Consider the following 23,796-nt stretch of genomic DNA (forward strand, 5'->3'; position numbering starts at 1 on the left):
TCAAAACCGCCAAATTTTATTTATATATAGAACTTGACAGTATAAAGCTTTATCACTAGGTCTTACTGAATTTTAAAGAAGTTCAGGCAATTTCCCATACCAATGTTCTGATGCACCTATCACAGAAACCACTTCAGACACTCTTACCATCCTACCAGTGAAAGGCAGGGATCAAGCCAGTTCAAGCCCCTCATCTCACCAATCTCCCATCATTGTACTGTTACAGACACAGCTGTGGAGATTCCTTAGCCAACACCATAAGGATCCACTAGGGGTTACGCCTCTAAGAAGGCGCAAAAGGGTACTAAGGAATAAACAGAATACTGAAAAGCAGGTCAAAAAAGTCTTCCCACTTACTGTTTTGAGAAAGAAAACAAGAATGACAAGCAACAACCTTGCTCTTTAACTGAAAAATTTTAAAAGCCCAGGTCTGTTTGTATAGACTGTCAGGGCCACCTGTTGCATCATAAAGAAGCTGGAAGAAACATCAGTCACATTCTCACTTCTCTCCCCGTCTGCAGATTCATAACTAGAGCAATGATATCTATAAGGATACAACCTTGTCTGAGGGTCCAGAAGGGATCCAAAACAAACATCTACAGCATGCAGGAGAAACAGGTACTGGAACAAAATACCTAAAAGCCAGGTTTTACATGCTTAGATGACAAGCATTTATTAAGCTTGGCTTATTTTGCAATTCCTTAGCTTCTCCCAGATCACTGACCCCCCAAAAGATTAAGTCATTCAAGTTTGCTACAACTTGTAAGAGACTCAGTATGACAAAAGAGTTTAACGGCAGCTGGCAGAGCAAAGCACAGCTGTTTATCATAGCACACCAGAAACAGTTCTTCAAACATACATCAGGGACTACAGAGATAGAGAGTTTTATCAGGAACATACCTTTCAGATAAAAGTTACTTGCTTTAAAGCCACGATTTAGTAACACGTCTGTAAGTGCACTGCAGAGAAACAGACTGCAAATAAGCACCCATTAATGGCATTGAGCTATGCATGTACTTCTTGTGTAACTTCACAAGCCCCTGATACTCTAACATCACGAGACCCTTTCTTTGGTAGCCAAAAGAAACAACTGTATGCCACCTTCATTAAGACAACAAAGATAATCTGTTTCCTTATAGGAACTGTTCCTTTGCCATCATTCAAGAACATAGCAAAGTAAACACACATAAGAAAGGCTACCACTAGTTGGTGTGGTAAAAAGACCGAAATGAGGTAAGCAATCTACCTCCCATTCTAATGTTCCCAGGATGGAAAAGAAAGGCCTAAATAGCAGACATTTGCATAAACAAGTAACTACTCATTCTTTTTATGCTGATGTTCATGATCTCTGGCCACCTGAGTTGAAAATTTGACTGGGTGAAATGAGATTTCCCCCTATTGACCTCAGTCTTTTTCTCTTCAAAGAAGTAATGATAAAAATAGGACTGTTTTCAGAGAACTGAAAGCCTAATTTGTATATGCAACAAGCCATTCCATATTAAATCCACAGAGCATTTTACTCACCTCAACATTACAAAAGCAATTTGCTTCCAGACAGTGCAGAATGATTTGTTCACTCTTCACCAAGACAAGCTTTTCTCCATATTGTGCCTGTTACCCATACTGAGTTTCCACAGAGAACAGCCTGAACTCCATGCACATATCAGACTATTAATGCCATGGTCAGAATCAAGAACAGAGTTTCAACATGCTGTAAGTTTTCACTGCCACTTCCCTCTCTGACAAACTAAACATTGCCACCTACCGACTCTGTCAAAACCTGAACTTTAAATTATTTTTTTATTCCCCACTCCCAGACACAATGCCTAAGATGCACAACAGAGGCTGTAAGGAAAGAGCATTACAGCCTAGATAAAGAAACCATAAATTAATGCCTGATAATCTCGACTATTATTGTTACTTGTTTTGTTCCACTGTTGTAGATACTTTAAGATGTTAAATTTCAGTAATTTTAGTCCAAGTCTTGATCTTGCAACGTGACTGTCAAGCACATATTTTTACAATAGAAGACCCAACCATACATTAACAGACAGCTACATGAATTTGAGGACAACCACAGTTCCTCACAAGCTTTATAATGGCACCGCATGTTCTAGATTTGATAGTCCAGGGTAGAGCTTGAATGCTGTGGTCCAAGTAACTCAGAAAAAGTAACATCTGTTGCTTTTCCAAGATATTTCCATTCCTATGGCCTGAGAAGTAAGAAAAAAGACTATGGTAATTCTTGCATCATCCAGCTCCAGCAGCACCAAAGATATAACTAAAACATTATTTTAATTATTCTTTTATATAATTACATTGTCGAACAAGAAATACTTATATAGTCACAAAAGTTTGTCACAGTGTATTAACAAGGGTTCTACTTCGCAGCTGCTGCACGTATTCTTTTGCTTGGTCAAAACCAGTCCTTGGTGGCTCTGGAGGAGGAGGAGGACCTTCCACCAACTTCACAAAGTAATGGCACCTGACGATTTTCATGATGCCAAACATGCCTTTGCCATGGTAACGAATCCGCTTCACATAGCGGCCTCTGCCCGTCATTGACTCAGCTGAAGGAAAAAGGCAGGGGGGGAGAGAAGACTATTCAGTCAAGAATAAGCTACTACACATCTGCAACTGAAACACTGTCTTGCCAGTATATTTTTCATGACTGCATATGAAAAGTTAATTCTACTCAAGATTCTCTCCTCCATCTTTCTTCTATTATATTTAGCAGACTACTGCTATAGAGAAACCCGTGAGCTGAATTAACACTTTTCAGGAGCACCAAAAAGGTGACTTTAGAAAGCATGCATGCAAAGATAAATATGTAGTAAAGGATAAATCCAAAGGAAGCTACACTGAGCACTTACTAGATTATATAGCTCTTCTGAAGGTGGTATTAATTCCACTGCTTTTCAGTAGTTTGACTCATGAATTCCTGTAGAAGCCTTACAGACTTCATTTTCCCTCCTTTCTTCCTTTATTGCACTCATCGTAGGTATTTTCATTATCTATACATCCAGCCCTGCACTAGCAGATAAACCTTCTTATGGCAGAGGCCTAGAAGGCTCCAAAGAATTCTAATCAAATCTGCTCTACAATTCAGGTTACTTTAAGCTTATGAGGTCAGCTTAATAACATTTATACCACATTTGGCAAAATGGGAATTTTTTTCTTTGGGCCTAAAAACACCTACAAGTAAACATTTCTCTAACATTTTTCTAGACAAGAAAGTGTTGTAGTTACTACAAGACTATCCTGTAATTATCTATAACACAGCCTTTTTATTAAGAAGTCTACTGTCAATATTCATTTACTTTTATACTGTTTCTTACAGAAGTTTACATTCCTATCCTGCAAATCTATAGTACTAGCCACAGACAAAGCTTCCAGCATCTATGTTCACTGTCAACATTAAAAAGTAGGAACAGTTTGCTTCTTATTGTCTAGTCTTTCATAATCATGTCAAGCATCTTCCTCTTCAGGACTTTCTGTTCACATAGGTAGGGAGCAGAAATCCCACTCTCAGATGAACGCATCGTAAAAACAACACACCTAGCAGATGCCAGAATACCAGTCAGACACCAACTATAACAAAGTGATGGTTGAAGGCTCAACAGTCACACTAACTTCAGTTGTGCTGCACATGCCTTTCATGTTTTGGTAAAGCTAAGTTTACTAGAAACTATCCCCTATTCATTTCTGCTAATTTGAAGCAACAAAACCTTATTAAGGATAAAACTTTTTCATAGGGTAGAATGACATTTTTCTGCACTAAAATAAGAAAAAAATGTACCTATATGTAAATTTGATTTGAATTCCACATTGTGATTTCTCACTGCCATTTCCTGTGCTTCTAACAGAACCTGTAACAAAAGGAAAAGAAATGGAAATACTGAGTAGGAATTTAAGCAACACTACTTCTTATGTCTAGATAAACTTGCAATTTCTTCCATGTTAAGTCAGCTACAGGAAAGTGTTCTATAGAAATCAAAATTGTTAAAAGACAAACATATTCTACCTAAGTATGTTCTTTGCATACAGACTCAATAAGCTTCAGTACAACTCTATTACATTTTGGCAGGGAAGAAAGGGAGTGGAAAAGATGGTTCCCACGAGCATTTAACAGCCTTCCATACATGGACCTTTGTCTAATTAGACATCAGACTAGAAACAATTCCAAGGTGGACAAAATGAACTTGGGCCATTCAATATTTTCAGCTAATACAGGATACTTCTTTGTCATTATTATGCCAGAAATCAATGCTTCGGCCAAGAAAATGAGTAATTTGAGGCTCCTAACAACTACTACAGTGTATGAAAAGCTTTCATGCCTTTACAGAACTCAGTCCTTTCCCTGATGATATCTTTCATCTCTTACAATTTTAAGAACCAAAGCACATTGATGTAGCAGCCTTTAGTGACTAGAATCCTGCATTATTTACCATGAACTTAACACCAGGCATTGTTAGAGAGGGTACCCACATGTAATTTATTATCAATTAAAAGTTAAAACAGCCAGCACAAGTGACCTCTGCATATTCGTAAGTCACAACATTACATGACTGCTACAAAAATGTTGTTTGAATATGCTCCCAACGGGCTTAATAGAAACATAGAAAAACACAGAAATAGAAACATCTCCAAACCTCTGGTGATAGGTATTTGATTTTAAAGTTTTCTTGAAACTAGGAGTGTTAAAGAATACTACTACATACCTCTTTGATCACCTTTGCTCCCTTTTTATCACTAAACTCCAACTGAGCAAGAGCCTGATCAATGGACATTCCTTTTATCTGCAACCAAAGTGTTAAAGTTAACTTCTGCAATTACAAATATTTCCCTTCTCTTATTCAGAAGACAGTAATTAAATTATTTTGCCATTATAAAGAGCAAATCAAAAGACTTTAGTTTCCTTAATTACCATTTCTTCAATGTAGTATCTTACATACAGAAGTTCCGAGTTAAATATTGAATAAGTCTTGATAAAACATTCAATTAGGTTTTTTTCTTAGAGCAAAACAGCCCATTACTATTGTTCAAAGTTACCCTTGCCATCTACTACTAGGCAGAAACCAGCACAAAAATTCTTCCACAGTGCATAATCTGCCTATGATCCTGGGTACACATTTGAGAGCATACTAGGATAAAGCAGCTAAACAAAACTACAAACAACTGTTCGCCTGCACAGATGCACGCTCTTCCCCAGGACTCTATTATGAAGATGCTGATTAGACCATGATTGAACTAAGCTGTTAAGGCAAATACAGCAATTAAATGTTGCATTCTAACAAACACACTACAAAGTACTTTTTGCTTACCAGTTTTGCCAGATACCACATCTTGTCTTTGCTATATTTTATTTCCCTCCGACAGTGATATATTTCCTAGGTGAAAAAAAAAGTTAAAGGATCAGCAGTTTTGTTGTGAAAACAAGAATGGAGCACACATGTCTGCTCCACAATCTGTTTTCTTACTAGGAATAAAATGACTCCCCCTACTATACCATGAACATACCAAATCAGGCATACCTTCGACATTTGAAACTGAAAACATTAAAAAAAAGTAGCTAGCATACAGAAAATTTTAATACTATCTTATGAGAATTAGTTTATAAACACAAGTTCCTGAAAAGGATAATGAGAAGATTTTTCAATATCTTTTCCTTTCCTCCTCCCCACCTTTTGAAGCAGCCTGAAACACCCATTCAGTTTTAATATTACTCTGCTGTCAAAGTCAACTTACTGGGATAGCAACTAAACAATATTACTAGAATGAACTTAATTAGCTCTTCGTAAGTGAAGAGGGATTCAAGTTTGATTGGCATGAAGAGCTGTCTCCAAAGACCCATTTAACATTATTACTGTACCAATGGGGACCAAAACTAGCTAGTAAAATTTAACATCATTACAAATTTGAAAGAGGTAGCATTCTTTCTGAACGGGTAAAAAACTGATTTAATAAGCAAACTGGTCGATAACAGCACTTTCACATACATTGTATTAGTCAGCACGGCACATAGCATGTGTTTCTACATCATAAGCCATAATGTTCACAGAAGCAATAAAACACACAAAAGCACATGTCCAAAAAAACCCTATTCTTTTGAACTGCAAATGCTTTGCTGAGCAGTATGCCTAACAGAGGCCACAACACATTAATTTCCAATGAAGAACAATTACAAAAATGGAATTCCAAAATATCAGTTCAAGAGTGAGGAAATACCGAAGAATTAACCTAAAACTCTCCCACATTGTGCTGTAGGGAAAGCAGCACCAATTAGTCCCTTCAGTGATCAAATACACAACACTTAGTTTTCTATGTGCAACTTAATTTAAGAGGCTTGCTTCTGTTCACATTTAACTGTACTTCCCAGTTACAAAACAATCAATAAGAGGGGACAGGGAGAAACAGGAATAAACCTGCTGTTATCAAAAAATAATCTGTTATTACTGCATTTAAAAAATTGACCATGTTACTTATGCTGACTTTTCCAAAAGTTGTCTTGAACAGCCAGCAGAAGGCCCTACAGTTGGCAAACAGGTAACAAAAGGGGTTTAGATTCTTCGCGTCAGTTTATGGCTTAGTAAAACACAAGTTATTGTGCAACAGACTGAAGAAACAACTCCACTGTACAGTATATGTAAAATGGTTTCCTAACAAAAAAACCTCCTGCAGTCGTGTGCCGCATCTGACTCACATGTCCCTCCCCATGTAACTTTAGAACCTCTCAGTCCACATTAAACATTTCAAGCAACCACTACGACAGAAAACAACCTCTGAATAGCTTCATTACGGGTAGGCCACAGCAAGAGGTAACACATTATCAGACCTCAGAGAATCTATAACACAGAGAAATTAAGAAATGAAAAGAGTGTGCACTCTATTGTACCTACATCAAACAGGCACCACTAGCTCCACTACTCAAGGAAAGTTACCTTTATATCTTTGTGCACAGAAGCAATGATACAATCGCGTTCCTCTCTAATTGTTCTGTTTGTACTGACAGGAAATAAGTGTATAATGCTACATCCTTGGTAACTTCTACCTCCTTGTAGTTCAGAGACTTCTACAAACAGAGGATGGTACCTTGGCAGCTTGCATCACATATTAGGTACGTGATTAGCTGCAAGCAACTTGAAACTCCAATATAATTTAGAAATGGAAAACATTCAAAGTGATGTTAACTTTTACAATATAAATATGCCAAAGTGACTAAAATCTTAAATAACAAATGAATAATCTATCAAACTAGCGCCTTGTGGAGTCACCCAGAGACAGTGACCACCTGTTCAGAAGTTGCTAAACATAAACAGGGAAGGAAATTCACAGGCGTATCCTTACAGCTGGTCTGCGAGGTTCTCCAGGCAGCTGTGGAGGGTAAACAATCCTGTTCTTTTTCTCCCACTTCCCAAATTTCTGCAGAGATGTGCTTGTGTGGATGCACGACAAAGGAAAAAGGCTACTGGATGCTAGCCACCTGCAAGACAAGACCACAGTCTTTGCTGCTGAACACAAGAGTTCTTTGTCCTTGCCCAGATTACCTGGAAAATTGTGAACTTACCTGTCTTCATAAAGAGAACTGATACATTTGACTACTCACAAAATAAAACTGTTCAAGTCCTCTAGTTTACGTTGAAAGGGCTTTTTAATTCAACAAGAAGCCTCAGGCTTCCTAAAGCAAACCATGAAGCGTAAGTGATATTGGTATGGCACGAGATTCCACGTTAAGTGTCCCCAGATCATCACGGAAAGACACAGTCACATCTTTGTTCTTACGAAGGGTTCGTTACTCACCCAAACAATTTACAACTCTTCCAAGACTAGCCAATACTTATTTAACTTTTACCAACAACATTTTTAGCAGTAAAAATTTCTAGTTTTTCAAGGGACTGAGTATCAACAAAGTATTAGAAGTTTATAAACATTCTGAAATTTGAAAGATATTCCAAATTACTTTCAAAAGGCAATCAAGTCAATATAAGACAGCCAATAGCAAAACCACTCTAGTTTTCAGTCAGTTCGCTCACCTCAGATTCAGGAAAACCAAGCTACATTTTGCCCCCTGCTGACTAGATAAAGCAGTACTGGACAGCCACTCATAACTACAAGAAACAGATGAGTTCAAGACCAGATATTGTGAGTTTAACTAAGGCTTGAACGGCTTCGTGTGGGTAGCCAAGTTGTGCAAAGCATTTTAAAAACAACTGGCAAACAGAACACGTTAATTAGCGTCAAGAGGGCATTGTACACCTTGAAGTTTTCACATCACATCAGTAGGGGCTAGCATAATATACAAATTCAAACGTTACAGAATATTTTTTCAAATATTTGCCAAAACCGGTTTATTTGCTTAATACTTAAAAATCTCACTCATCAAGACAACAATTCATCATCATCAGACATAGTATCATTGATTAATACAGGAAAATATTTGATAAGCACATGAATATCACTTTGCAATTTAACAACTTAAACAGTAATAAACTAAGTATTGTCTTCCTGGTATTAGCAAAACACATGAACACATTCAACAAACTAAGACATCTTACATTCCCTCTATCTTAACGTAATCCAATCTCATGTGAAGAGCAACTCTATTTATCATAACTTTAGGAGAAAAAAGAGAACACGAACACATTGTAAGCAAAAGAAAACAGTGAGAAGCAACAAGCAAAAGTACATTATGTATGGGTAGGTAAGGGGAACAGGAAAGAAAAGCTGAGCACCTTTCCAGAAAGAATCATGCATAAGCCGCAAATGGGAGACATACAGACTACAAAAACTAAGTAAAACAATTAGCACATAAGTCTGTTCAACTGCAAAGCAATGAGCAAAGCACAGGCAACATAAGCCTATTTTTTCTCCCGTCAGTGACACAGGTCTCTGCAATTTACCTCCACAGGCTCTAGCAGAGACCAAAGCTCTGCACTTTGAGAATCCGCAGCAGCCTTTCTTCTACAGTCAGGGACACAGTCAGCAGTGACCCATGCTCCCCCAGCACAACTCTGCCATTCCTCCAGACGGAGGGGAAAGACCAGCAACTACAGAAAAGCAATGACTGGGGAGGGCGCAGAGGGGAGCAACAGGTACCGCGTTACTGTGACCGGCACCATAAAACCGGAGGAAATCTCCATGCCCGACAGAAAGAGGTCAGGAAAAAGAGAAACACCTCCACCACGCCACAATCTCCAAGTATGTAGAAAGACACTACAGAAGCACGGAGCGACCTGTTCCCCACAGCTCCGGGACAGGGTGAGAAGCCAGCAAGAGGGCCGAGCCAGGCGACCCCGGCCCCCAGCCCCGGGGACCCCCTGAGCGAGGCGGCCGGTTCCCCGCTGGAACGGGCCCGCTCCAGGATCACGGCAGAGCCAGACTCACCTCTCCGGCCGCGCCCAGCCGAGGAGACCGCGCACCCAGGCGCTACCTGAAAGGAAGCGGCACAGTGAGCAAGGGATAAGCAGCCGAGAAGCTCCGAAACCGGCGCTCCGCTCCGTCCCCTCAGACTCACCCGCGCCGAGCGCCCACCGCGCCGCCATCTTCCCCGGCCTCGCTTCACGGCAGACGCGCCCCGCGCACGCGCGGCCAGGCGCGTGGTTTGCGACGGTTTGCGACGGCGTGCGCGGCGCTTGGCGGCAGCGCCCCAGGCGAGGCGGAGTGGGGCGGCCCGGGAGCGATGGCGGCGGCGGGGGTGCGGGTGTTGCCCGCCTCGCCCAACTGGTACAGCAGCCGCTGCAGCGACGCCAGCAGCGATGGCCGCCTCTTCGGCTTCGCGGCGAGGCACCGCGTCTGCCTGCTGGATGTCGGCGGCGCCGCACCCGCGTTTTACGGTACCGCTACAACCCACGCCGGCGGGGACACCGGGCCCGCGGGCGACCCTCACTGACCTCCCCCCCTTCCACACACACACACACGTTTTATACGAGCGCCCCGGCCCCGGGGGGCAGCCGGGACCCGCTCGGGCACGTGTGGGGCGGCGGGAACCCCGGGGACGAGGAGGATGAGGATGAGGATGGGGATGGGGATGGGGATGGGGATGGGGGGGGCGGGTTGAGGAAGGTGCCGTTGCGGTCCCGGCGGGGTCGAGGGGGTTCCCATGGCGTTTTCTCGCTGTCGGTGCAGGAGAGCTCATCGGGCACACGGACAGGATCTCCGGGTTCGCGTTTTGCCGCTGCCCCGGGCAGAGCAGCCTCTGCGCCAGCAGCTCCGACGACGGGAGCGTCAAAATCTGGGACGCGGAGGCCCTGGCTCCGGTGGCGGGGTACAGCCTTCACCAGGTGGGTTTATTCAGGTCTGGCACAGAAAGCAGGGTGACGTTACTTTCGCCAAAGGTGACGTTCAAACCCGGGGAAATGAAAACCGTTGAACGCTTCTGGCCAGCTCCTTGTTCTAGCCTGAGGTCTGCAGCGTTGTTACATCACCTTAATAAGCTGTTGGTTACCATCAAAGCCTCAGTAAGCGAGTGCTCGCGGTGTGAACTCGTTGCCGCTTAACCCAGCTTGCTTTCGTCAAGTTATTGTTCCACACAGGACAGACTAAGGATGTACGTTTGAACAGTTACTGTCTCTCAGGGCAGCATATTGGCAAATACGTCAATCGTGCCAAAGCCTAAAAGAACTGAAATGCTTTAGAACTGATTCAACTGATGCTGGGGAGTACTTGCAGATTATTTTCTGCCTGTTATTCTGTGTTAGATGGTGGTAAGACAGCCTTAAATGTATGCGATTCTCTTTCTTCAGAACACCATCTCAGCATTGCACTGGTCACCCCTTGTGAAAGATTTGATTGTATCCGGTGATGAAAAAGGTATAATTGTTTGTTACTGGCATAACAGAAGTGACAGCCAGCAGTTCTTCCCAGAGCCTCGGACAATTTTTTGTCTCACTTGTTCTCCTCACCATGAAAACCTGGTAGCAATTGGGTAAATATTCATTACATTTTGTTTTCCATTCTTCTGCTGAGAGAACCTTACTGTGAATTTTTGCTACACAATTGCAAGGTTATTTTCTTCTGGATTTTTCTTCATTCAGAAATAACATTTAGATTTGATAGACCTGCAAAACATAAGAATCCATAACAATGTAAGTGTCCAGATTTGGTTTGAATCTTTGAAATTTCTTAAAACTGTTATTTTTTACTTAGACTTGTCTGGTGTTTGCCACATTATAGGTTACTTCATCTGAAAAGAATTTCTTAGTTTGACTAGGCCTTTGTCAACCACTGCAATTCCAGTCCTTTAGATACCCAAGGCTGTACTGAACAGAGAAGGAACGTGAAAGCCCCTTAGACTTAATGATACAGTTCTCTTGAAGGAGAACACAAGAGGGAAGGAATGAAAGTGATTTGTGATGAAGGGAAAAGTTTTCCTTGTATAAAAGCCACTGTAGTTTTTTAAGTCTCTGAAAGCTGTATTACTAATGAATTACTGTCATTCTTGAAGCCAAATGTACTACTGGTTGCATCTCTTGAAAAGGCAGCTGCAGGTACACCAGTGCTGTACTGGAGCTCCCATTGACCATAAGTCTGCTAGTCCCAGTGCTGCTTGTGATTTGGCTTCTCTGTCTGCAATACAGAGATAGTCATCCTGGTAAAGAGCTTGGAAATCGAGTCAGGTATTATTCCACAAGGATCCAAGAATCTCTTCATTAATTTAAGTCTCCATTTTTAGCTACAAGGATGGCATGGTGGTTATAATTGATATCAGCAGGAAAAGAGAAGTTCTTCATCGGCTAAGAGGCCATGATGATGAAATACATTGTCTGGCCTGGTGCCCTGTGCCTGGTGAAGAAAGGTTACCTGCTTGGCAAGATGAGCTCCAAGGTATGTAGAACTGATTAATAGTTTGTGAAGTGATTTTTAGTTCATGTAAATGTCTTTCTAGAGAATTGAATTCCTTATTCATAGAAAGTCATTAAGTAGCTAATCAAAGGCAACCAATAAGTTCAATTAAAGTACATTCTGATACAGAGCAATATATTTTCAGTCAACTTTTTAGAAAGCTTTGAATTTTAAAGTGTAGTAACATGACTTCAACGGTATTCAGTAGTTCCTTCAGAGGAAGGTGAAGTTCCAAATGGGGAGCTGACACAGAGCACAGCCGTGAAGAAAGGTTGTTACCTGGCTTCGGGAAGCAAAGATCAGACCATACGAATATGGAGCTGTACTAGAGGCAGAAGTAAGTAAAATTAATAATGTGAGATAAACAATAACAATGTGGTGGAAGAGTTCTTCTCTAACTGCAGCCTTCATTTGCTACCCTGATAGTTTAAAGCATGAGGAGTATACTTAAAGCTTCAGATTCACAGGACTTCTTTTTCTCTCAGAGGATTTTGATGTATTAGGTCTAGATGATCCCTCTTCGTTCCATAGGTGTAATGACTTTGAAGTTGCCACCCACGAAGAGAAGAGGTGGAGCTGTTGATCCTGCTGTTAAAGAGCGCATTTGGCTGACTGTTCACTGGCCTTCTGGTCGTTCCACAGAAATTATATCCAGCTGTTTTGGGTAAGCAGGGCACACAGTAGCCTGGGTACCATCAGTAACTGCAGATTCATTTGATACTTAAGGAAGAACTGGGTAGGAGACATTGACACCCCCTTCCTCCTTCCTTCCCAGTATAACTGGAGAGAAGACAGGCCAAGAGTTAAAGTGGGAATTCAGACTTCTAGAAAACTACTATTTGTCCCATAATTTGTCTGATAATCTAACTGAATATTGACTGCTAACGGTAGTAATTGTGGTTTTGCCCATCTACTGGGAGAAAATGACATGTCAGTTTTCAGTGTGGTTAACTATGGATATCATTTGTAGGGTGGCATTTGCGTGTGTGTATCTGTGTATAGGCACATGTAGTGGATGTGTGTCTAGCTGTATTACTCTTGTACTTGCAGTATATATGTGATATAGTCTATATATAGCCTATATTATTCTTTTGAAGTGAACAATGAAGTACACACTTTAAATTTCACAGAGGAGAACTGCTACTCTGGGATTTGAGCCAATCTGGAAAACGCAAGTGGACTCTTTTAGGATCTTCAGAAGGACAAAATCACTCCCGTATTGTGTTCAATCTGAGTTCTGTGAAGCTTCAAGACAAAGAGCTCCTTTTTTCCATTTCAATGGACAGAGATGTAAGAACCATTTATGAAATTAACATTAAAACATCTGTATGTATACAGTTTGACTGAGCCTACCCCTTTTAGGGCCACGAGTTTTCTCCTAAAGTGGGTTTATTGCAGCATTTTATAACATCATTGCTTAAAATGTGTTCTGAGCACAGGTTGTATATATTTTTGTTAGTTTATAAGCTCAAGCTCTTACCATAGTGGAGTGAATGGTTATGACGTTCTGGACTTGAATGGTAAGCATTTAATACAGGGAGCTTACCATCTCTTTTTCCTGGATGTTTCATTTTTAAAAGGCCTATTTTTCCTTCTTAAAATCATTTACTTGTACAAACTAAAGCATCTATTTTTTTTAAGTTTTTGCCTTTTACAGGCAGCAGACTGCATCCTATTTTCAAGTCAGGAGAGGACCATAGTATTAAAGTATAATCATTTTGTCCACTCCATTAGTCTTCCAACTATTGCAGCCCTGTCTGTGACATGTAATCCTCTGGGTGCAGATCACATACTATCTCAAGCCTTAAATTCAACCGTTTGATTCTTCTTCCCATTCAAGCTTTTTTTTCCTTGTCACGCCAGTCACTACATTTAACCATTCCTTGTTCCTTAAATATTCTTCAGGTGAAGTGCTGGGACCTATCAACTCTGGATTGTAGCTGGACCATGCCCTCGCTTGGGGGATTTGTCTATAGTCTTGCCTTCTCCCCTGTGGACACAGGCTGCCTTGCCATCGGTGTTGGAGACAGCATGATCCGAGTGTGGAATACTTTGTCCATGAACAATATTTATGATGTTAAAACCTTCTGGCAAAGCATAAAGTCCAAGGTTACAGCAGTAAGTGCGCTTTTGATTCCCCTTTTTTTTTCCTTGTCTCTTTTCGCTCCATTTTTTTCTTTCAAGAATATTTTTCTTTCACTCTGAAAAAGTTTTTTCCCAACTAAAAATATATAAAGCCAAGTTGTTCCTTTTGTACTTGATTCTTTTGGTATACATTTTAGAATCTGGCAACAAATTTTTAGACCTTTTTACAACCCTGGATGCTTGCATTAGATCTAGTGAAAATCAGCTGGAGTCCAGCTGGCTGTTACATTACTTTTTCACTTTTATCCTCCTTCTTTGCTTAATCCATGGTTGCCCTTGCTCTGCTAGGAAATTTGACACTCACAAAAACCGATATGGATGTCTTCAGTTTGGGTTTAACCAGTGGTTGGCCAGGCCCTACTGTCTGGTAAAATTGCTGGCAGCAGTAAAACACGGTAGTTATTCTTGTTTGCAGCAAAATTTTTCTCACCATCCTACCATATTCTCCATTTCTATTTTGTAATGCAGATGTCAAACAGCATTTTAATGATATTAGTCTCTTTCATCCCACTATAGCTGGTAGGGGGAGAGCCTTTGATACTCATAGCCGAGTGATCAAGTGGCTGTGCTTGCTCATCAGTTTCAATGTTTTCCTTTTGTTTATTATTTAGAAATCAAGTGTCTGTAGCTTGTGTCCTTACTGGTCTCTCTCTATTTTGCTTGTAGTTATCCTGGCATCCAACTAAGGAAGGCTGCTTGGCTTTTGGAACAGATGATGGAAAAGTTGGCATATTTGACACCTTCTCCAGCAGGTAAGAAAGTAGCTTTCAAATTCATTAGTGTCAGGTCCTGCTCTTATGTTACCATGCATAGGTGGTGTGGTCTTTCCCGAGATATACCTTTACTGTTAGTCAAGAGTAGGATTAAATTAAAACTAGTCAAACAGCTGGGTTTTCAGTGCATCTTTTATTCTCTCCATTATGTCTGGTAGCTTCTAAGGTAATCTTTGCATAAGGTAAACTTAAAATTGCATGACCAGAGATCACCTTGTGGGAGGACATCAGTCAAGGAAAATTTTAGCCAGAAGGACATTTTCAGAGAATGAAAAGCAACATGTAGGTGAAGGTCATCAGGACAGTTTTGTTATGATTTTAGTAGTGTCCTACAGGAGATGTTAAAGAAGGCTTGGTTGAGCCGTGGCTTTAGTATGTTAAAGTACCTGGTGTCCATTTTCACCACTGGAAATAAATCGCTTTGATTTCTTTCTTTTTTTTTTTAATTTCCCTTTGCTGAATCTGGCTGACCCTGCTTCCTTATCTTCCTGCCCAGTGCTAAGAATAAGCCACCTCAGATCTCCAGTACTTACCACAAGAAGACTGTATACACATTAGCCTGGGGGCCTCCAACTCCTCCTCTGTCTTCTGGTGAGTCTTCCAGCGCCTTGTCACAAAGCAGAACATTCATGCAGAGCACACAGATGCCATGAAGTTAGTATGCCCTCCCTTCTTAGGAAAAGGAACCCCGTTTGCTTGGTAGCAATCCTCTCTAGCAGCTAATACTGCATTCTGCTAGAGGAATTGTTAATAGTTTTGAAAGGGGGCAAAACAATCTCTTCTAGTTTTTGAATTCTAGTAGCTTCAGGAAGTAGGTGGGAGTGGTGTACCACACCTCTGCACTTACTTCAGGGTATTACAGTCCAATAAGTGTCTGCACGGGCTTCCTGTAGTAACTGCGTCAGATCAGGTATGGGTTCCTTAGCTCCAGAATTATGTTTCTACCATTTGAACTAACCAGAACAGCTCCGTTAGCTCTTCTTGCACAACTTGAATTTTTTGGGGACCAAACTTTAAAGGGAATTTTCATGCTTGAAGGGATTGTGCTATGGAGAGATCTGTTGGTAGAAATGAGAGGTCCTTTCAGAGGACTGTATTGTTAGAATTTCTTGCTGCTGGATCACAGGCAATTGAAGCATGTATAGCCTTTTAAAATGTTTTGATGTATAGTGGGAGTGATTACTTCTGGGAAGACTGATGAAGAACATAGTATATTTAGCCTTTTTACTCTGTTGGATAGGAGGAGAAGGTGAACAGCCCTCTGTAACTTTGTATAGTTGTGCTGGAGAAGGTATTGTTTTTCAACACAACCCCTGGAAGCTTAATGGAGAGGCAAATGACATCAACAAAGTCATCCGAGACACTAATTCAATCAAAGTGAGTATGATTTTGAGGGGTTTTTTTTATGGATTCATGATAACCATGTCATAGTTTCTATGGCCTTGTAGTTGTAGGTTTCTGATTTTGCCTCCATGATGAATCTGTAATAAATAGAAAATTTGAAACCTGCAGTCTCCACAGATGAACTTCAGTGACACTTATTGACTCAAACTATTTAAGCTGTTTATGTGTTTGCCTCTGAAAAAGCGTCTTTTTTTTTCCCCCCAATGTCAACATGGCCCATCGGCTCCTGGCATCAGTTACTTAGGTTTCTACTGTGTAATTTACTTAACTGGAAAAGTTAAATTGAAGTATAGGGTCTGGTTTTAAGGCTGTGTGTGGCTGTTTAAAATAATTAGTTCATACAGAGCTTTCCAGTTTCAATGCACTTAAAGTAATATCCTGAATAATGTCATAGCTTAGATCCCATAGTGGGCATGCATGAGTTAACTACCTCAACTTCTCCAGTTCTCATTTCAAATGTTAACTTTTTCTTTTTTAAATAAATTTTGCAGTAAAGGCAGTCATGATTTTGCAGGAGTCTGTTTCCATTTACACTGCAGCTAGTGCAGGGTGTTTGGTGATAACTGACCATAACATCTTTGCAAGTATGATCAGTCATTTCTTAGTTGAAAGTACAAAATAAGTGAAGTGGGTTAGATCTTCAGTTGCTTTAAGTCAGCATAAGTCAACTGAAGTCAATGAAACTATATTGATTTGTATTAGCTGGGTTTTAGCTTCTTACTTGAATAGAAGACTCACTGGGGATTGAGAGACTAATGTCACAGGCAATGAAACGATCATTTTTAGGCATCTAAATTGTAAACTGTGAGTAACTTTCATCTGAATTAGAAAGAACAGAAATAATTACAAGTAAACTTTGATTTCTTCTGAAATTTGATAGAATTTGCTTGCATCTGGGCCTTTCCAAGGAGCATAAGGAGATCAAGCATCAAGGTCCTATGGGAATCCAGACAAACTTCCTTTGAGACATTCCACTGAACTGATAAAAATAATCACTGGTTCTTGTATCAGTTCATTCAGTCTTTCTTAATTGCTCAAGCTTATGTCACTGCTACAAAAGCAATGGACCCTTTTGTTACTTTCATTTTGTAGACTAATTGCAACTCTGTCCAGTTGCCAGTCTTGCTCTGTTGAATGTATGTGAGAGAGATTTAAGAGGTTTTGGCAATAGTTGTGTCTTCTTTCTACAGCACAAACTGCCTGCGCGTACAGAGATCAGCTGGAAACCAGATGGCAAACTCTTGGCTCTTGGCAATGAAGATGGGTATGTTTCACTTCTAGGTCAAGGTGGTGTATGTGCTGATCTTGACTAGAATCACTGTAGTGAAGCGAAAGTACTTTTTGTTGCCCTGGTTTGCCTCTGTTCTTTCACTGCCAATGTATTTGAATTGTGATAATACAGCACTGCTTGCTGTTATTTGGTTTAGCTGCTCTTGGCATGGAGGATCCATATCATCACGTTAAATTATTTTTCAAGGATCCACTCGTGGTTGAAACGCACTTTTGCTGATGTACTAAACGAAGGTTTGAGTTGAATCCAAAAAAGAAAAACTCATTTAGTTACTCTATTTCATGTCCTGTAATTCTGCTCATGCAGTGTAACAAAAAAAATTCCCATTTTCACTGACTACTGGAATTCTTACACTGTTGTTCTTACATTTCAGCTCAATTGAAATATTTCAGGCACCAAACTTGAAGTTGCTCTGCACTATCCAGCAGCATCATAAACTGATTAATGCTATTCGTTGGCATCATGAGCATGGGAGCCAGCCAGAGCTGAGTTACTTGATAGCTTCAGGCTCAATCAATGCCACTATTTATGTGCATAATCTGAAGAGCGTCGTAGGTAACCGTTTGCAGATTACATTCCAAGTCTTGGCATCTTGTTTTGGTTTACTGCCAGTTTGTCTTGCTGGCCATACTTGATCCTTTTCTTTTTCTTTCAGAGAGCTCTTCAGAAAGTCCTTTGACAATAACAGAGCCTTTTCGAACTCTGGCTGGGCACACAGCTAAAATCACAAGTCTGTCTTGGAGCCCCCACCATGAGGGAAGATTGGTATCTGCTTGCTATGATGGCACGGCACAGGTATTGTTCCACAGACACTCATAAATATATTTCTTTTAGTTTCAAATCATCCATTCTACAGTGTTTTAGAACCAAGATGACTAAACAGCAAAGCTTCTCTTGTGAGATAAACTACTAAAGTACTGCAAATTTACCCTTGGTAACCATCTCCTGGTTCTGGATACCTGATATGCAGGTATCCATATGTTTTTCCGAGTTGCAAATTGATTTGTAAGTCCAGTCACTATCGTTTTCATATTAGCGCTTTTGGATCCTTAAAAAAGAAGGATGTTATGCAAATGTATTGATGCAAACAGAGGAAGACCTGAATTTTCTCCATTTGCATGTTGGTATTTGAAATACCTACAAGCGCAAATCACTGAAGAGAAAATGCAGAGTATTAGGGGAAGATGAGACTTTCTGAGTAATCGGATTTCTTTCTTGTTTATAAGGTATGGGATGTTATGAAGGAAGAGCCACTCTGCAACTACCGAGGGCACCAGGGCAGGCTACTGAGTGTCCAGTGGTCACCAGTGGATTCAGATTCTGTTTATACAGGAGCAGATGATTTTTCTGTTCACAAATGGCACATCTCAAAGCAGGAGCATACACGGCCTCCTCAGGGTAAGTATATTCAAACAGAAGATCCTTTCCTGAAGATAATATTGGAGCTGGGAAATAGAGGGTTGCCACATCGAAATGGTATGGTAAGTTCTTATGCTGAATTCCAAATCTGCCTGCTACCTCTTCAGGAATAAACTGTGTCTAGGTTTAAATTGAGTTGTATCCTTATTTGGAAACTAAATGTTGAACTTCAGAGACACACAGCTAATACACTAAAAATCTCTACAGATATTATCAGGGTAACTTTTGCAACCTTTTACAGGCAAAAAGAGTATAGAATTAGAGAAAAAAAGAAGTATGCAACCAAAAGTCAAAACCAAAAAGAAGAAAAAGCCTATAGAAAAGAGTCCAGCCAAGCAGGATCTAAGTGATACCATGAATGGAGATGAGAGCGGGAAGGAAATGTTGCTAGAGGAAAATGGAGTGTCGGACCATGAAGGAGAAAAAGCAGCTCAGGAGGCAGAGTTGCCTGATAAAGTCTCCACAACTGGTAATAATCAAATCATCTTAGTTCAATGGTTCCCAGATTGTTTAGCCCTCAGAGCATCACCAACTTTAATGTTTTCTTGCAGATTTTGTCATAATATGGTTTTATTGAAATAGTCCACTTGAAGGAAGTACAGTTTTGGAATGCCTTTCATAATTTTCTAAACTAGTTTGGGACTAATTGTCTTTAAATAAGAACATTCTGGCCTAATGAACAAAGTTACTGTGTTTGGATTGAAACGATGTCATTTTTGATCAGTGTTGCCTTCTGGTGATAAATTTTACAATACTGGTGGACGTTTGTTAGTGTCTGTTGACATCTTATTTAGCTTTCTGACAGTTCTGTAATGTTTTCTTAGTATTTCCTTTCCCTAAAAAGCTATTAAGTTCCATGGCAAAGCAAAGCCTGGTTTCTGTATATTTCAAAATTAATGTAATAGAATGTGAATATGTCAAGTATTCTGCTATGGGCTTTTTCACGTATTGTTTTTCCTTTTTTATCACTTGTTTTATCACTTAACTCCACAGTGTCCAAGGATACATTTTCATCTACATATGATTATTCTTCATTCAGCTTGCCAAAGCCTTTTGTGACCCAGAAAGCCACTCCTGTGAAAAAGGATCTGCCTAAAGAGAAACCAAGTTAGTATGTTTCAGGGACTTTTTAACAGTCCTGCATCAAGGCAGAGTTCCTCATTCTAGGCTTCTGTTTGGCTGCAGCTTCCCTTCCTAATGTGACACCAAATAAGTGCCAGAGAAAGAAGAGTGTGCTTTTAACATCTCTTAAATGTTTTAAATTGCTGCTTCTTTTATTTGCCCTGCTTGTCACGTCAATTGAGTAGTTTAATGTGGGCTTTGATATTGCCTTTTAGTTGCTAGTTTCATTCCAGGCAAGATGGGCGGAAAAATATGCAAAGCGATCAGTATTCAGAAGTCGGAGTTGTCATAATGGAGATGCATGTGGCACTTGAGCATCTGTTTTTTGTTTTCCTGTGTGAGGAAGAGGGGGTTTTGGAATACATTGGGGAGTTCTGCTGTAGGAGACTTGTAACCGTGCAGCAGTGACTAAAATGTGTCTGATTTTTCAGCTTCTGATGCTTCTCTGAAGAAGAGGAAGCCTCGTTCTATTCTACCCTTCAGCACATTCATGGATCACAGATCAAAAGATGAATTGCATCAGGACTGCTTGAGGCTGGCTGCATGTCTGAAAACCAAAGGTATCAGTCTAAAACTAAAATACTTAAAGGGTAGGTGCTCTAAAGTATTCAGAAGCATGTGTCCAAGGATTTGACTTTGACCACTAGGCATTATTTTTTTTAAATCCTTACCTTTATCAAAATGTGTGACTAGTTGTGGTCTCTTACCTAACCTCTCTTGCAGTGTTTCAGCACTCTCTAGCTACTCCAGACAGGTTTTGAGTAGGATCCTATGTTGTGGAGATAGGGTAGAATTGTCTGCATACATGCAAAGTGTTTTTCACCTTTGAAAGTATAATATGGGCAGGAGAAAATAAGCCATGAGGGAGATGTTTGTATTCTCACAGTATTGTTCCTTAGAGCATGCAAAGGAACGTGTTATGTTTGATTTAGACTAAATGTTCAGCACAAACATGGTCCTTCTAACCAAACTTAGTAAGTTCTAAGTGTAGATCTGCAAATTGTTAAATCTGCTATACAGGAAAGAAAGTAGAAGACATAAGCATTGCTAGTGAGTGTAATGGAGTGGTACAGTGACTTGGCACGTCCCAGTTCCCAGTGTTGTACCAAATCTTAAACATTCATTCTTTTTATCTGGTTCAGATAATAATGAAGATATGTCCCCTGACCTCAAGGATCGCATCCACTTGGGGCTGTTCACAGACAGGGCTTCTCTGCACAAGATGATTGATGTGGAAGGTAAGTGGAATAATGAATCCACTTTGACAGTATGTCCATCATAACTGTTAACATTCAAGGAGAAAACAAATTAGGAAAAATACTTGAGCTTTCTTTACTGTGGATTAAAATGTAGGATTAAGAATGCAGTTCTGTGTGAAAAGAAGAAAAGATGTATTTTTCCCAAATAGTTTTTACATCTTCCAGATGCAAACCTGCAATACCCTGAGCTTGAATAATCTCACTTTTGCCAAGTTATTTTTCTATGGCAAAAAATGCTATTGCACTCATGCTGATAGAAGTGTGTTTGCTTCCAACAGGAAAACAACACTTGGAGAATGGGCATCCAGAGCTCTTTCAGCAGCTCATGTTGTGGAAAGGAGATATGAAGGGTGTCCTCCAGGCAGCCGCTGAGAGGGGAGAGCTAACAGACCAGCTAGTAGCAATCTCGCCCATGGGTATGTTTGTTCTTGTAACACATAAGCAGATGGAATTAGCTGCCAAGCGTAGCCTCATTCTGATTGTTCTGAGTTGGAAACTCATGATTGTTCCAAACTGGAAGGAGGTTGCTTCTTTAACTGCCTGATAACAAAAATCAAACACAAAACATATCCTATTTCTGACAAAGAACCTGGACATTTCCACAAGCACCCTTACGCTGGGATAGCAGGAAATGGAGAGGTTTCCTTTGGGACTTCTTGAAGGAGCAGGCCCATCCTTCCAAGTACAAAGTTGGTTCTTTGTAATATGTAGCAGTCCTTCCAGCCTGCTGTTGGTTTAAATGTGCTTTTAAGTTATTTTACTGGTAGTGAAGTCCTACAGTCATGTTCAAGCCCTAGCTGTTTCATTGACTCAGTGACTTGTATTGGGATGGTTAAGAAACAAGAAACTAATCTGGGGCAGAGGAGGGGTACATGTTGAAGAAACCAGTGATGATGTCATCCCACAGGAATTCTTCCAGTTTTAAAACTCTGCCTCCAATTGTACTGCCTTCTCTTTTGCAGTTGGATACCAGGCCTGGGTTTGGACAGTAGAAGCCTTTGCGAAGCAGCTGTGTTTTCAGGAGCAGTATGTGAAGGCTGCCTCCCATCTTCTGTCCATACATAAAGTGTATGAGGCTGTGGAGCTCCTGAAAGTGAACCATTTTTACAGGTTGCTGTATATTTATGTTTAGGATTTGCTCTTGTTTTCTATTGGGGTAGATTTGACCTTTTGGTTCACTTTTGTGCACAGTCAATTAACTTTTGTATCTGGTTTCCCTTATGTGCGTTAGGGAGGCAATTGTAATTGCTAAGGCCAGGTTGCGTCCAGAAGATCCAGTTCTGAGGGATCTCTACACCAGTTGGGCAGCTCTGTTAGAGAAAGACGGTCATTATTCCATGGCTGCCAAATGGTGAGTGTTACTGGGAAGAAGACAGACTTGGTTCCATGCCTGAAAAAAAGAAGGTTCTTGGTTTTGTAGCAGCTGAAATCTGTTAACTGGTCTGGTCATTATTTGTCTGAGGTGCTTTCTCAGCCTGATCTCACTAGACTCCTAGGAGCTCCAGAGGGCAGTTCAGAGCAGAAGGTCCAAATGCCATACTACAGTAGAGCCATCTAGTCTAGCAAGACTAAGATTAGGATGTATACAAAAAGACTGTGTGATGTTTCCAACCTTTCCACTGGAAATGTGCAGTGCAAGAGTTCATCTTGAGTTTCTTGAGGCCTTCGCTAATATCCCAATCACTGGGCTCTCCTCCTCCAGCTAGGTTGCTTCAAATTTGTGACTACCAAAATTAATAATAATGCTTGAAGTATTTTGCTGGAATAGTGTCCTTTGCTTGATGCTGATTTCAGTTCTGGGATTTTTGAGGGTGTTCACACTTGGGAAAGGATTCAGATGAAATCCAGAGAAATGCAGTACGGATAAACTACTGCATATAACCTTTGTCTCTTGAATCTATTTATTTCTATTTCTCATCCAAGCCGTACGTGGTATGCACACCACCAGAGGTTTCAGTCCAGGTTTTTAGGCTGTGTGACTTTCCCTTTGTAGCTTTGCATCAGATCAGGCACCATATGTCTGTAGTAAACTTTGGTAAGACAAAGTGATGAGAGCTCTGAGAACCTGTGGAAAACAGAGGTTTATCTTCATTTGTATGTTTGTGCTATTGTGTTGCAATAAAATTTTTAAATGGTATTTTAGTACTAATCAAGTCAATTTGCTTTTATCTCTTTTCAGTTACTTGGGGGCTTCCTCACCCTATGATGCAGTTAAGGTGTTGGCAAAAAAGGGGGATGTGACATCCCTTAAAACTGCTGCTGAGCTTGCACTGATATCTGGAGAGGAGGAGTTGTCAGCAACTTTGTCTTTCAGATGTGCCCAAGACTTCCTGTTATCCAGGAACTGGGTGGGAGCTCAGGCAGTCCTTCGGCAACATAAAACTTTATTTGTGAGTCTGGTCGTTTCCTTTCTGCTTTCTTTAGCATTGTCTCTCTCCAGATGAACTTGGCACCACTTCCCATATGTTAATAGTCCAAGGTAGTCCTTTGAGCTGGTTTAGCCTCAAAATAATTTTCTAGTTTATTGCAATGACCCTATGAA

General features: G+C 40.5%; 2 protein-coding genes across 5 annotated transcripts in view; one reads left to right on the forward strand and one right to left on the reverse strand.

Annotated features, from left to right (window-relative positions):
- MRPL22 (mitochondrial ribosomal protein L22) lies at nt 1–9,656 on the reverse strand (the record flags this gene model as incomplete). The annotated part of the gene is made up of 8 exons (XM_029998596.2): nt 1–2,570; nt 3,800–3,869; nt 4,722–4,799; nt 5,325–5,390; nt 7,348–7,483; nt 8,034–8,108; nt 9,385–9,430; nt 9,515–9,656. Coding segments are annotated over 8 exons (825 nt in total), but the record flags the coding sequence as incomplete, so codon positions are not given.
- Nucleotides 9,643–23,796, forward strand: part of GEMIN5 (gem nuclear organelle associated protein 5) — an 18,795-nt gene continuing 4,641 nt past the window's right edge. Inside the window, exons 1-23 of one of the 4 annotated variants that reach the window (XM_029997888.2) lie at nt 9,643–9,833; nt 10,126–10,280; nt 10,743–10,924; nt 11,672–11,823; nt 12,047–12,178; nt 12,373–12,505; nt 12,972–13,131; nt 13,747–13,959; nt 14,653–14,738; nt 15,256–15,350; nt 16,000–16,136; nt 17,354–17,427; nt 17,828–18,009; nt 18,110–18,249; nt 18,681–18,852; nt 19,115–19,342; nt 19,867–19,980; nt 20,427–20,555; nt 21,138–21,233; nt 21,533–21,670; nt 22,217–22,364; nt 22,486–22,605; nt 23,434–23,644. In XM_029997888.2, coding sequence (XP_029853748.1) covers nt 9,680–9,833; nt 10,126–10,280; nt 10,743–10,924; nt 11,672–11,823; nt 12,047–12,178; nt 12,373–12,505; nt 12,972–13,131; nt 13,747–13,959; nt 14,653–14,738; nt 15,256–15,350; nt 16,000–16,136; nt 17,354–17,427; nt 17,828–18,009; nt 18,110–18,249; nt 18,681–18,852; nt 19,115–19,342; nt 19,867–19,980; nt 20,427–20,555; nt 21,138–21,233; nt 21,533–21,670; nt 22,217–22,364; nt 22,486–22,605; nt 23,434–23,644 — 3,351 coding nt within the window. In that variant the 5' untranslated portion in view covers nt 9,643–9,679. Of the gene's footprint in view, nt 9,834–10,125; nt 10,281–10,742; nt 10,925–11,671; nt 11,824–12,046; nt 12,179–12,372; nt 12,506–12,971; nt 13,132–13,746; nt 13,960–14,652; nt 14,739–15,255; nt 15,351–15,999; nt 16,137–17,353; nt 17,428–17,827; nt 18,010–18,109; nt 18,250–18,680; nt 18,853–19,114; nt 19,343–19,866; nt 19,981–20,426; nt 20,556–21,137; nt 21,234–21,532; nt 21,671–22,216; nt 22,365–22,485; nt 22,606–23,433; nt 23,645–23,796 lie in introns of those variants that run through there. The other 3 variants (XM_029997890.2, XM_029997889.2, XM_041119316.1) reach the window with 3 other exon arrangements.

Source organism: Aquila chrysaetos, chromosome 22 (genome assembly GCF_900496995.4).
Source record: "Aquila chrysaetos chrysaetos chromosome 22, bAquChr1.4, whole genome shotgun sequence".
Lineage (NCBI taxonomy): Eukaryota > Metazoa > Chordata > Aves > Accipitriformes > Accipitridae > Aquila > Aquila chrysaetos.